Source organism: Leucopleurus acutus (assembly GCF_964270905.1).
Source record: "Leucopleurus acutus genome assembly, chromosome: 6".
In the NCBI taxonomy this organism is placed as follows: Eukaryota; Metazoa; Chordata; class Mammalia; order Artiodactyla; family Delphinidae; genus Leucopleurus; species Leucopleurus acutus.
In genome coordinates, this window is record NC_139149.1 from 58,303,092 (window position 1) to 58,317,863 (window position 14,772).

Consider the following 14,772-nt stretch of genomic DNA (forward strand, 5'->3'; position numbering starts at 1 on the left):
ACTAAAGGTTCAAACTGCGTTGTATTTTTTTTTTTCCTGGGCAAATGATTAGTTTATAAACAAATATATGTATATGTCATATAGAAAGAATAGTTTGACCCCTCAGCTCAGTCAGCACCATGCAGCTGACTGGATGCGTTACGGGGCTGCTCTCCTAGGCCTCTCTCTCTAGGGCGCCATTTTGCCGCACTCGAGGGTTGTCTCATCACTGAGCTGCCGCCGCCACCTTTGGCTGAGCCACAGCAACACTAGGAGGTTTAAATTTGGGGAGATAAAGGCCAAACTTGTTTTCGATGCCAGCAAAAGTGGCTGTGGCGAGTCTGTATCCGCCGATGTGGTCGGGATTGGCAGGAGGAAGGTCTGCGATGCGCGACTTAGGTGTTGGTTCTGAGCCAGAGGGTTTGCTGTTGATAGGGAAAGCCAATGGTTAGTGGGCCCGAGACTGATAAAGATGGAAAACTACTGAACACTTTCAATCTGACCCACATGCCTCAAAGAAGAGTGTCTGTCCAATGAGTTCCTTGTCATTTATGCTGCATTAGTCATTATTTATAGCTACTCTGAAAGCAACACATTCACATATTTGATTAAGAGAAATGGCTTCAATTTCATATACATATATAGATCCACAGAAAAGAGACCAGAAAAAATACACTCAAATATCACCACTCTGGGAAGTAGGAATACGGATGATTTTCTCTTTTTGTTTTCCCAATTTTTTTACACTAAGCATAAATTAATCATAGAAAATTTACATCTTTCTTTTATTTTGACATAATTTTAAAAGCTAACTTTTAAGGTAACAGACTCACGAAGGTTATTACTAAAATTACTTAAAGAGAAATAGATATAATTCTTACTTTTCCAGGATGTAAAAGTATAGAAAAGCCTGGAATTGTGAGACTGCTGTTCTTACTTTCTTTGTGTTAAGTCCCTCTACTTCTTGGTTCAACAGCTAATTCCCTACTTGGCTTCTGAGCAGGAAAGGGGTTCACAGGTTTATGAGGAAAAGACTCAGATACAGAATTTGATCTTCTGCTGAAAAGCTGGTAATTGCTTCCTTTGGGTAAAACCTTCGCCAGCAAATTCAAGTGATTCCTCTTGTCCACAGCACAAGCTTCAAGTACTAAGCTTCAAAAGGCCCAATTTCTGGCCTAAATGTCACCAGTGATTTTGTCCGTGGGAATAACCTCTCTTTGAATTTTTTTTTTTTTTTGCAGTAAATCAGTTCTAAGAATGTCTATACCTATCTAAGAATAAATTATGGTGAATAATGAAATCTTGGGAGTGTGAAAGGGCTTGACTGAGTCTTAGAAAGTTTACAAAAGTGTAACTAATACAAATTTATATTACTTCTGGAGAAAAGGCCATATATAGTAAAATCCAAATAAGGAGCTAAATCCATGAAGCTCAGTATCTGCCTACACGTAGAAGACAGTTATTCACGTTACATTTTAATTTGCTGCCTCCCTAAACTTTCCCCAAGTAACTGCTTAATACTTGTATGATGTCACCCTGCCAAGGTCTTACTCCTCCGACACTGAAGCTTCTCAAGTCCACTGTCTGTTTTAAATGTGTTGGTCCTGCAGGATCCTCTGTCCTGTCAGTTTCTGTTCCAAAGCTGCCTTAGTAGGCTGAACAAAGACCTGTTTGGGGTTTTGGTGCTTTCTTTATAAGGGAGTTGAAAAGCTGCACTTACAGGCCTCCAAAATCAATGTAAAACCACCGCTGGAGAAGTTCATAGGTGACCAAAGTAACACCAAACTGGGGAGAGGATCGAAACACTCGAGCTGAAAGAGAAAGACTGGGGCAGTTAGCAGCAGGATGACTACGGCAAAGACAACCAGTAATGGGACCAGGACCCCAATGCCAGCCTTTCCACATGGCCCCAGCCCCTACCTGCGGTCCCTTTCCAAAATGCAGAGGGCCCTTCTTCCCGGAGTATCTTCCTGAAACAGTCGATGACACCACTGTAGGTCGTTTGGCCAGCGCGGGCGGCCACCTGCAGTCTTGTCTTGATGACATCAGCAGGGGTCACCAGAGAAGCGGCAGGCACACCTTTCGGGAGAAAGGCACATTTAATTCATCCAAAGTGCCTTAACAAAGGAGAGACATACTGCTAAAACTAACAATACAATTAGCAGCTTTAACTAGAAGCTTTTTAAATAGATACCTGGGTGCTAATGGAAAAAGGATCTATAAGCCTATTAGCTGCTTCAATGGGGTCAGGGCAAAGCTCTTTTTTTTTCTTTCTGAATTAGGAAAATCACTCTATATTGCATGATCCCGAAGAACTGTGAGAGGAAAAAAATGCAGCAACATGACTAGGACAATCCCCAAGTGTTCTTTAGGTTTCAATTATTTTACCTCCTTTCTTTTCTTAAATAAGATACAGTATTTTCATATATAATAGAAAAAATGAGGATAATGCCAATTTAATGAGCTGCTAAATATATCTGATACCAAGCTGTAGTGTTTTTTGCTGATTCCTGTCACCTTACTGTGCAAGGTGAATATCAACACTCGTATATCCACTCACCCGTTTGAGGGGCTAACTTGAGAGCTGACTGTGCCCCTTTCAGACATGCTTACATGACAGAAGTCATTACAACTGAAGCAGAGGAGGCCAGGCAGGCAGTTAAGGAACGTAAGGGAACTGATCATGAAAAGGCCTTGTCATCCGTCCCCTGTGCCCCAGCTCCCCGGGGCCATGTTAAGATTCAGCAGCAGCAGGACACACGAGATGGATTTCACAACCACACCTTTCACTTATAAAACAAAACAGGGAACAAAGGAGCAAGATAATCTTCCTCAGGGGGAAGAAATTCAATTTGGCCTGAATATCACCGAATGGTCACTAGGCAGATGGGGCCGTGACTCTGGGGGGGGGTTCTGTTAGAGACGAGGCAAACATCCCCCCGCAGAGCCCTCTACATTGTTCAGACAGAACTAGGTAAACTGCCGCCTTTGGAATGTTCTGAATTCTGAATGTTCTCAGTGCCTGCCAGCAAAGCTTTACAGGTAAAAATTAGAACAATTCATGTCTCATTCTGAAAACTGACATTGAATGTCTGTGGGCAAGAAGCTGGTGCTGACAGTTCCATGAAAATGTTTACTTGGTTCCGTCAACCACTGGCAAAACGCCTGTCCATGATAAGGCTGTTCTTTGCTGCTGCCTGGACAGCAGAGAGAAAAGACTGGGGGGAAGATTTGCTGGCCCTCACTTAAAATGGGGAGGCTTTGGTGAACACCCAAAAGGAACTGGATGAACACTCGGTGCCAAGACTGAGCAGGCAGCTTTACTGGCTTTCAAATTATAACTGCAAGTGACTGTCCCAAATAAGGGCTCAAGGCTCCCTGGGAGAGTTTCTTGATCATCACAAGTCATTCCCTATCATTGTGGATGAGAAGAGTAACATGCCCACCCGACACCCCTGGAAGCAAGGGCTCCTGCCACACACCACACTCCAGGGAGTGCTCGGGCTATCCCGCTGTGCTTAGCCAGCAAACCAGAGGAGAAGGTGCCCAGCGAGCCACACAGCAGTGCCAGGAGCCAAGTGGTAAGAGCCACCCTAAGCACCTGGGGACAGCCCTGGGTTTGTGCTCATTCACCTTGCCCGTTTGTCTCCCTGACCAGCTGTAACGGGGAGCAAACATGCGCCCTTTCCTTCTTCTGTCACATCCGAGGGCTGGTGCAACAAAGGACGCCTGGTCCTCCCCTTCTATCCCGAGTCAGCTCCCTCACAGCTCAAGAGGAAGGCTGGAGCATGAGATCAGGGGGAAGTGTCTTAGTACCTTCCTGCACTTGTTGGGCTCCTCTTTCAGATGGAATCTCTTCTGTGCTTAAATCCGGTATCTTAGACCAGATGAGGATTTTCATTCGTTCCGTTAACATTTACTGAGCTCCTATTATTACTATGTTGGCCACGTAGGGAAGGCAAGGATGAACAGAATGAAACCCCTGCCCTCAAGGAGCTTCCAGTCCAGTACAGGGGGTAAAACTTATGCAAACAACCATTAATAAAAGACAAAAAGTGTTAAGCGACAGAGAAGAGATGCCAACGGAGTGCAAGGTGTGTGCTGGGGAAGTACGGCTCACTTTGGTCTGATGAGGACGATGGCAGAAGGAACAGGAACAGTTTCCTGAAGCAAACTCGATTTTGAGCCAAATCGTGTTGATTCCAATATACAGAATTAGAAAGTGAGAGCATGCTTAGACCTGTGCGTCAGGTACAACAAAGCAACTGGTTTGATGAAGAATTTTTCCACCTTAATGCTTAGCTTGGCTGCACCCAAGGTTTCAGGGGTAGAGGAGGCTAAGGAACATGTTACTGATGAAAGCCAATTGAGATGGGCAGAGCTAATTTGGCTCTAAGTTGCTAAGCTGCATTAAGCTGTTTATCCACATTATGCAAATGAAATTAACTCTCATCAGAATTACAGCACACCTCGCAAAGGAGAAAAAGGGATCATATTTAAACGAAGTCAGATACAAACAATAACCTTTCCAGAAATAAAGGGGGAAAGCACATACAGATTCTGTACTTCTTAAAGAGAATGTAGGGGGAGGCGGGGACTCTTTTGGTTTAAAAAAAATATTGTAGTTACCTGCCATGGCTCCAGCTGTAAGGAGATATATACCTCCCACGTGTCCGTGTTCATCAGCCAGAAGTAGTTTGCAGTGAGCATAAACAGGAAAATAGATTGCAGAGAAGGGAATGTCTCGGAGGAAGCACGCTTTGGCACCCTGTCACACAGTGAGGAAACAGTGCAAAACAGTTGTGTAAACAAGGTGTGAATGCCCACCAGGGATCCAGGGTGACAAGCCTGAGATGTCCCTCAAACAGCTTTGGGACTGATGTGGAAGGGAAATGGGAGAACCAGCTGGGCACAGGGAAGTAGAGAGACACGGCTCAAAGTTTGAGAAACACTGGTGGACCCAGGAGTCCTAGAGTTAGTTAACTGGGTAATGATGGTATTCTGACAACTAAGCATTTTCTGGCATTTCCAGTATAGATTCAGATTTTAAGGTTAATAAAAATTCAATGCTCCAATCTCTAGGCTGCTTGTTCTGTTTAGCTTTGGTGAGTGCCAGGGGGAGGGCGTGTGGGTGGGAACAGACTTAGAAACCCAATATTAATAGCTTGATTTCAAAGCAACCAGCAAAGGCAGCCCCCAAAACTAACAAATTACCAATTCAACCCACCTCAGCTTTGAGTCCCTGAAGTACCAGGTAAGAAGCTATGGACAGGAGCAGTGGAAAAGGAAAGTGACTATTTTAGGGAAGGGGAAAAAGAAACCACCAATCTTCCCTCCTCATTCCCCATGTCCTAAATAGCAGAGGACGGGGGAAACCCAGACAAAATATTTTAGCAGGAAATTTCCCTGGGAGTAGAAATCCAGCCAGGTACAGCTTGTCTCAGTGACTGAGGTCGCAATGAACACCTTCCTCAACCCCACTATTCTACTCCCCAGGCTTTAGCTAGCCAGGCAAAAACTCCGTCTTTGGTACTTGTTTCCCCGATGGCTCTGTTTTTAAAAGACAAACTCAAACATTAAAAAAAAGAAATTCCTGGGACTCTCTGAAAGATGATACAGAGAGAAACAACTTTAATAAAATCAGCTCTCAAAGGGAATTCCAAAAAGGAAGTTGGGGGCAGAGGGGAGGGAATATGTAAAAAACTCTCTCAGGATAGGCATCATTGGTTTACTGGTCTCCTAAGGGCCTTGTAGCTGTGTGATTCTAATCTAGAGAATTTCTAATTTCCAATTTGTAGCTACAGAAGCCAATTTACACATTTCTACTGTGATGGATCTATAAATAAATCAGATGCTGTGGAAACACAGTTGTCTATAAAAGCTAAATTTACGTATACCCCCTTTATACCAGGCAAAAGAATAGAAAGAAATATTCTTCCTTGTTTAAGAAAAATAATAGCTTCTGCTCCATTACATCTGATGTGTAATGATGGGAGTAAGTACACCTGTGGGGAAGGAATCTGTTGACTGGCGTTTTGCTAAAGTACAGTACACCCTGGTTTGGTTTGGTTTTGTGTTTTTAAATGGAATTCATTATTGACAAATCCCACCACTTAACTTCTTAAAGACCTGAATCCTACCAAACTCTACTACTGTTTCACTGTGGTCAAATTATTAAGACAAAGAGAAGCTCCTACTGGGAAGATAACAATAGAGATAACTCAGACTCAAAATAAACGTAAGACTATTTTGAAGTCCTAAACCAGCCCAAAAAGAACACCAAAGAAACTTCCCAAACCCACCGTCAAATAAAAGGCTGTGAGCCTGCAGCCAGCTGGTCTGCAGGGCTGGCCTCCCTGCTGGCAGCTTCATAAAGGCCTGAAGATGACAACAGGAGAGCGTGTTTGTATATCCCAATGCCTCTAATAGAAGTGTCCTGGTTTTTCCTTTTTGTTTGATTTTCTACTCCAGGGACCACCCTGCTGGACAAGATTCCTTTTCCATTTGGCGGGGGAGAAGTCTGGTTCCACATTTTTTCACATTTCTATTGAGTACATTACAACCTCTCTACTGAGATAACCCAAGGGAATCTACTCACCTTATACAGACCAAAGAGTCCCAGGTCCCGGAGTACATTCAGGGCACTGACTCTGGGTCCTGTGGTGATCTCTCCAGCTACCTGCAGGCGAATCTTGACTATCTCCAGAGGGTTAGTAAAGATGACCTGAGAGCCACCAGCCTGCAGGCAAGAAAGGAGAGATAGAGCAGATTTCCAAATCAGCCCCACCGGAAGTACAGGCAAGAAAAATCCGGAGATGCCTCCACATTGTACCACTTTACGCTTCCCTCTTCACGGGGGGAATGAGAGTCCGACGCTTTGGCCTATGCTGGAGGGGCTCACAGGGATGGCCCGAAACTCTGTCTCAAGCTTTGTTTCTATTTGAAATGTCAAGAGTGTTTCCCAGAGCAGTCTTTCCAGGGTTAACCCAGCCATATGCAAAATGGCAAAACTAATAAACTCATTTGGAAAACAACAGTGAAGCCAGATGTGGCAGCACGAGAGCCAATGAAAGGGAACGAGATGGCAGAAGATTGATGGGTATCTTTTACCATGCTGGAGCTAAAAGTCGGATCTACAACAGTTTCTTTCCTCTTCTTAGCAAGCATTCTCCTTAGCTCAACCACCTGCTTCTGCTTCACTGGATTGCAGAGCAATTAACACAGAGGTGTTTCTGCCCCACAGAGGTGGCTTAAGTCAAAGGGGAAAGTCTCCTCTAGTTCAAATTCTAAAATGTACTATCCTGAACAAAACTCTGAGCCAGATCTACAACTACACCCACACAAAAGAAGATAATTTGGAAGGACAATTGCAGTATCATTTCAAGACCAAACCAGAAACACTGTTCAAAGACAGAGCTGGAAAATGGAACATGTAGTTACCATGAGAACGAGAGGGCAAATCAAAGCCACACTCCACACTCTCTAGCGGTGGGTGACTGACAGAGATATTTGAATTTGGCTAATGAAAGTGTATTTGCACCTGAAATCTGTTAACTAGTGGTGGGGGGGAAATGTTTAACAAAACTGCTACCAACTCCTTTTTTGGTTTCTGTGAGAAAGAAAAAAAGTGTTTATGTGTATGTGTGTACATATGGATATATAAAAAAAAATAAAAATTTAAAAAAAATATATACATCTCCATTCATGAAGTGAAAAAAATCTCATTTCCACATCTTCATCTCAAGTGTAGCTGTTTACATTATATAATCAGAACCACATTCGTATAATCATATCACATTATATAATCATAACTTCACTGTAATAGCATGTCACATGTGAAACAGGAAACGGGTACCTCACTGGTGATTCTAATTCCACAGGTATGGGTGGACTACAAACAACACCCATAGAACTCACAAGCAGGGGCTTCCCTGGTGGCGGAGTGGTTAAGAATCCACCTGCCAATGCAGGGGACACAGGTTCGAGCTCTGGTCCAGGAAGATCCTACATGCCGCGGAGCAACTGAGCCCATGCGCCACAACTACTGAGCCTGCGCTCTAGAGCCCACGAGCCACAACTACTGAGCCTGTGTGCCACAACTACTAAAGCCCACACACCTAAAGCCCGTGCTCCGCAACAAGAGAAACCACCGCAATGAGAAGCCTGTGCACCACAACGAAGAGCAGCCCGTGCTCACCGCAACTAGAGAAAGCCCATGTGTGGCAATGAAAACCCAACGCAGCCAAAAATAAATAAAATAAATTTATAAAAATTAAAACAATGGGGCTTCCCTGGTGGCGCAGTGGTTGAGAGTCTGCCTGCTGATTCAGGGGACGCGGGTTCGTGCCCTGGTCCGGGAAGATCCCACATACCACAGAGCGGCTGGGCCCGTGAGCCATGGCCGCTGAGCCTGTGCATCCGGCGCCGGTGCTCCGCAACAGGAGAGGCCACAAAAGTGAGGGGCCCGCGTACCGCCAAAAAAAAAACAAAAGTAAAAATTAAAATAAGTTATAAAACAAAAAATACTCACGAGCAACATTCAATGCCACCTCAGTACTCTACCTTCACCCACACTCCCGTTCATTTTTTCTAAAACCCACAGCCCTCCCAGACCTTTTCCAAGGGGGAGCAACAAGTCCCAGCCCATTCTCCTAACTGGCCAGGGGCTATAAACCAACTAAATACTCTTGTTCCAATCCTGATCCCTTATTCCTATCAACAACCACAACTGCCAACAGTGACACAAGATTCCTTTCCTCTTTGTGAGACGCTTACTGTCTTGGATTCCTCAGGGCCCTAATCCTCTTTTTGTCCACCAAGCACAGAGGGTGCAGCAATTTGCTGTCTCTCTGTGGACTTCCTGCGACTCCCAACTCTACACAATCCAGACCACTGGCACACAGGCCCCTGAATGACGACTGACCCAATTCTACATGTTGGTTTGCCTGTGTTTCTCTCTCTTTTAATCTAGGGCACTGCGGGCAGGAGGAAGTATTTCAATGTTTCAATCGAAGCAAACAATACTTTCAAAAGGATTGCTGGGTGAAGAATTATGTCAAAATGATAATCCAAGTAATTGCTCCCCGTAGCTGGCATTAAAGACCAAACCAATCGAAAAAGTTTACTACTTCCCTGAAATCTCTTGTTTAAATAATTGTTGCAAAGGCTGTATCTTTGGGGAAATGCGCTTTATGTTCTAAACTAAAGCAGATTAAATTAAAAAAAGAACCAGTTTTTATTATAATCCCCCAAATTTGCCACCACCAGATGATGTCAACCCCTGGGCGCTACTCATTAAACATGGACGTTATGTTTAAATAAATACAAGGTTCTTTCATGTTTTTAACCATTAGTAAATTATAACATCCTGCAGAGCAGGAATACTCCAACTAGCGCTCCCCCCAGCCACAGCTCCCTCCTCCTCGCTCTCTCACAGACCCTTCTGGAAATAACTGCCAGGTTACTGAGGTTTGTATTTCTTTAACAACTCTTCAAATTTCTTTCCACGGGTACATGTAATAGGCTTTCAATTAGAACAGTACACAACTAAAAGAAGGACACACAAACACATTAACCACTGCACGCTTTGAAGATCTGTTACCCAGCACATATACTAAGTCCCAGCAACGCACTGGAAACAACCACAAAACTAAACATATATATATATATGAAATATGACAAATGAGTGTGTAAACAATGAAACAATGACACTATGATCAAGGCACACACCGTGAGTTTGTTTCACACCTAAGTATGTACTCTACTATGACTGAAGGAGAAAATTTCTACCAATTTCATAGTCTGTATATGCTTTAAAAATTAATAACCATTTTTAAGAACTTTATGATAGACCTGGGAATATGTAGACAAATATTATTCCAGATGAAATGGAACAAGACCCCATGGGGCACTCCTAGGTAAAAATCCTTTCTGGGTCCCCCGTTTGTAGTTTGTAGGAAATAGGCTTCATTCAGCCTCCTTGACCTTCCCTTAGTTCCAAAGGGCAGATTCAAACAGTCGCTTTTCAGGGAAGGGACGGAACCCAGAAACAAAGCAGGAGCAATCAAGAAACAATACTGCAGCCATGGGGTGGGGTCCTGGTGCCTCCTCAAGGAATATACGTAACAAAATACCTTTGAGTTCTTCTGCAGGAACTAAGGCCCTACCCAGGTGGAGGACCGTAACTTCAGGTTGAGCACAGGATTCCTGGAACACTGCCTGGTTATCTCATCACCAACCAATCAGAAGAAAGGTACACAGTGGAAGATAAGGAAGACTCTGACCTCCCTCCCCAAATGATTCACCCTTTAAAAACTTTCACGGTTGAGCAGAATCTTTGAAGTTGGTTTTTGGACACGAGTCCGCCTTCTGCCCAGACTGCCGGGCTCCTAAAGCAAACTTTCCTTTTCCAACCAACACTTGCCTCTCAAGTACTGGCTTTCAAGAGGCGAGCAGCTGAACCTGACTTCAGTAATACAGAAACACTGAGTAATAAAGATTGCTATCTAATTTGTCTAAAACTTTGGATATTTTATAACACTTGAAGGAAAACATACAAGGCAAATACAGATTGTCCTTTTTTTTTTTTTGTGGTGTGTGGGCCTCCGTTGCAGAGCACAGGCTCCAGACGCGCAGGCTCAGCGGCCGTTGCTCACGGGCCCAGCCGCTCCGTGGCATGTGGGATCTTCCCGGACCGGGGCACGAACCCGTGTCCCCTAAATCAGCAGGCGGACTGTCAACCACTGCGCCACCAGGGAAGCCCCTCAGATTGTCCTTTTTTAAACGCTGAGGTTAACCACTCTCATACATATTAAACTGGGAACAGGGGGCAGGGGGAGTAAGATTTGCAATTAATTCAATCACTCTGATAAGAAATGTAGTGACAAAGAATGAGGATTATGATGTTATCACATCCTTAACTTTTTCCCCTCTGAGAAACAAACACCAGGAAAGTATCATTTTTCCTCTATATTAAGATGCTACTGATTATTAAGTGATATCATGAATTTAATAACAGCTTTCCACAGGGAAAAAACACTACTTACAGTAAATATAATCACTTAATATACAGAATTTCAGAAATGTTAAATTGTGAAATAAAAATATAATTTTCAATTTAAAAAGTACCTGTAGTTTTACAAATATGCTAACGTTTGCTATTTTAAAAAGCAATAAAATTAAACAGAAAAAAATTTTAAATGCCCATAAGTAAACAGTTAAGTAGAAATAATTATATGCTCTTAATAAGGCAATAAGATTAGGTAATAAATCATGCCAAGTGACATAAACAGAACATAAAGTATTAGGTACCCATTGATTACAAATATATCAAAATTTACCTAAGTTTATCAAAACCAGAATAGCTTTAGAGATGAAAACATTGGTTGCTCCCCTGGAAGGAGAAATAAATAGCTAGAAGAAAGAATCTGCAAAGCATATGCTGTTATATCTTTTAAATTCTGAATCATATGAATGCATTAACTATTCAAAAACAAAAAGCAACCCCCCAACGAGCACCACAAATGAGAAACAGAACTGGCCTTAGAAACAATGGCTCTTTTTACAGACTAGGTCCTCTCTCTCACATTCTTCCCCATGGTAAACTTGGTAATTCATACACTTTAAATGAATTTTTAAAAACTAGTTAGCACTTGTTATCTGTGGATCCAAAACTTTTAAAAGGCTTACCAACATACACATATATGAACATCAAAAAAATCTAACCAATTAAAGCTAGTGATCCTAAATAATAGACACCAAGATAAATAAAATTTCAGGTTAAAGCATGATGATACGCAACTATAACATAAATATATATGGACGTTTAATGTGTGTGCATATGTATGTGTGTTCATGTAAGTATGCAAGCATAAAGTTAAGACCACACTGGTTCCTGGGGATGGGAGTGGGAGAAACTATTTCCAAACAGCTCTTTAAAGAGATGTGCAAGCTCAGCTTGCCAAGAAAGACATGGCTTAGGGAGCTGGCTAGCTACCAGTTGTGGCTCCCAGGATTAGTAAATGCTCCAACTATCAAGTGGACCTCTTGCTGCACCTATACGGGCATGGGTATGGGTGTGTGTGCGTATGCCCATGTGCACATATAGGACAAAGACAGAAGAGTAGAAAGATTCCAGGTTCGGAAGGCTGTTGACCTATATGGTCGTTAACTTTGTAACTTTAGATAGGTCATAACCTTTCCATTCCTTGGTTTCCTAATATGACAACAGAGATTCCAACAACCTCACAGAGTTCTTATGCACTAACCTAAGGTGAGAGCGCTACGCAGATTGAAAACACCTGCAGCATAATGGGGTCACATCAGTCCTTTGTTGAGCAATAAATACATTTTGAGTTTTATGACTTATCCATTCAGAAGTATCTACTCCCTGAAAGAGGTAATGTGATCAGTCAGGTAAGTGCTCTGGCTAAGTTTAACAACATAAAAACCAGAGAGATGATTACAAAATACATGTAGGTCAGTCCCTTTAGACTTTTGAACTTTCTGCTTTGCTGACTCAGAAAGACATTAAATTTTTTCCCACTTAGCTTTATGAATGTGTCTAAAAAACTCTATATCATCTTTTTCTTTTATAAAACCAACACAGAGACTATTAAGATAATTAATAGGCAAGTCACAGCCTGGGCAAAATATTCATAACACATACACCTGACAAAGGACTGTATCCATGATTTATAAAGAACTCCTACAAATCAATAACAAAATATGAATAACCTAATAAAAATAGGCAGAAGACTGGAACAGATACTTCACTGAAAAAGATGTAAAAAGCCAATAAACACATGAAAGGATGCTCAATATCTTTAGTCATCAGGGAAATGCAAATTAAAACCACAGCAAGATATCACTTCACACCAAGCAGAATGACTAAAACAAAAAGACTAAAAATATCAAACATTGTTGAGGATGTGGAGTAACTGGAATATTTGTACACTGCTGATGAGACTGTAAAATGGTCCACCCACTTCAAAGAACCAACAGGCAGTTTCTTTTAAACTGAACATACATCTACCCTAGTCTACTCTTAGTCACCCAAGAAAACTGAAAACATATGTTGACAAAAATATTTGTACAAGAATGCTTATAACAACCTTATTTATAATAGATAAAAACTGGAAACAACCCAAATGTCCATCAATAGAAGAATGGACAAGCAAATTGTAGCTAATTCATACCATGGAATAATACTCAGTAAAATGAAAAACAAACAAAAAACCCAATACTGATACCCACACAATAACAAGGATGACTCTTGAAAACACTCTGTTAAGCAAAAGAGGCCGACCATAAAAGAATGCATTTCGTGCGAGTAGTTGATATGAAATCCAAGAAGGAACAAAACTGTTGACAGAAATCAGAATGGTGGCTGCCTGGGGGAGGGGAGGAATGACTGACTGGAAAGAGGCATGAATTAATTTTCTGGAGTGAAATGTTCTTTATCTCACTCTTGAGTGGTGATTTCATGGATGTATACAATTGTTAAAACTCATTAAGCTGACAGCTAAGTTTTTTTAATACATTAATTATACCTAAATAACATATATATGTATATATATTCAGATATATGCTAAATTTCTATGATATATATCTATGTAATATTTTAAAAAAAGAAAGAAAAGCCACTACAAAGTTGAATGGTCTCATCTAGATTTACTTTGACACATGGAGAAGGCCTTGATTTGATTCCCTAAGACAGCATCATAGAACAAAAGGAGTTGGTCTTTTCTTTAAAATCAAAATATTTGGGTGTACATGAAAACTGCAGCATATATTAGCTGTGTGATTTGGGGTGAGAGTTAGCCTGTCTGACCTTCTGTTTCTCATCTACCCATTTTATAGGAGGTGGTAATAGTGCATGTTAAGGTAATTGGAAAAATTCTAAGTTGACAACGAAGTATTGATATTATTCCTGCACACAACAGATACCATAATTAAACACTCAATTTTATATATATATATTTATTTAATAAATTTATTTATTTTCATTTATTATTTTTGGCTGTGTTGGGTCTTCGTCGCTACCCACGGGCTTTCTCTAGTTGTGGCGAGCAGGGGCTACTCTTCGTTACAGTGCGCAGGCTTCTCATGGCGGTGGCTTCTCTTGTTGCAGAGCACGGGCTCTAGAGCACATGGGCTTCAGTAGATGCAGCTCATGGGCTCTAGAGCACAGGCTCAGTAGTTGTGGCGCACGGGCTTAGCTGCTCCACAGCATGTGGGATCTTCCCGGACCAGGACTCAAACCTGTGTCCCCTGCATTGGCAGGTGGATTCTTAACTACTGCACCACTAGGCAAGCCCTAAACACTCAATTATATTTATGTCTGATATGGACATGTAATATATGTATGTGTAACATATATGTATACATTTATATATATATAAAGGGAGACTTTCTAAGAGAAAAATGAAAACATATGGCCTGACAAGAACGGCTTACCTGTGAGAACAATGAGAAAAATTATTGGAAACCTACTGTTACATATACATTACTCATAAGCATCCATAACAGATATTTGCTGAGTAACTGTATCCATATGCATACACTCTTATCTCATCCCCCCCTAAAGAAGGGTGGAGAAATTTAATCTAAAGTTCGAGTTATAGATACAACAACAAAAAAAAACGTATCAAATCTAAATCATAAATTCTGAACTATTAAGTCTTTTTTGAGAAGATTTTAATATAGATATAAAATACGTTTGGTTAATGTTCCCAATGAAGATTTAAAATTTCAAAACGCACACTCTGTTTATAATTCTGTTCCCAAAGGTTA

The 14,772-nt window shown here is 41.6% G+C and overlaps 1 protein-coding gene across 1 annotated transcript in view; it reads right to left on the minus strand.

Moving 5' to 3' along the window:
- Positions 1–205: 205 nt before the first annotated feature.
- Positions 206–14,772, minus strand: part of SLC25A12 (solute carrier family 25 member 12) — a gene marked incomplete at its 3' end in the record, with an annotated part of 89,414 nt that continues 74,847 nt past the window's right edge. Inside the window, exons 14-18 of the mRNA XM_082840955.1 lie at positions 6,578–6,718; positions 4,609–4,747; positions 1,900–2,058; positions 1,700–1,790; positions 206–404 (exon numbers count right to left, since the gene is read on the minus strand). Coding sequence (XP_082697081.1) covers positions 206–404; positions 1,700–1,790; positions 1,900–2,058; positions 4,609–4,747; positions 6,578–6,718 — 729 coding nt within the window. The remainder of the gene's footprint in view (positions 405–1,699; positions 1,791–1,899; positions 2,059–4,608; positions 4,748–6,577; positions 6,719–14,772) is intronic.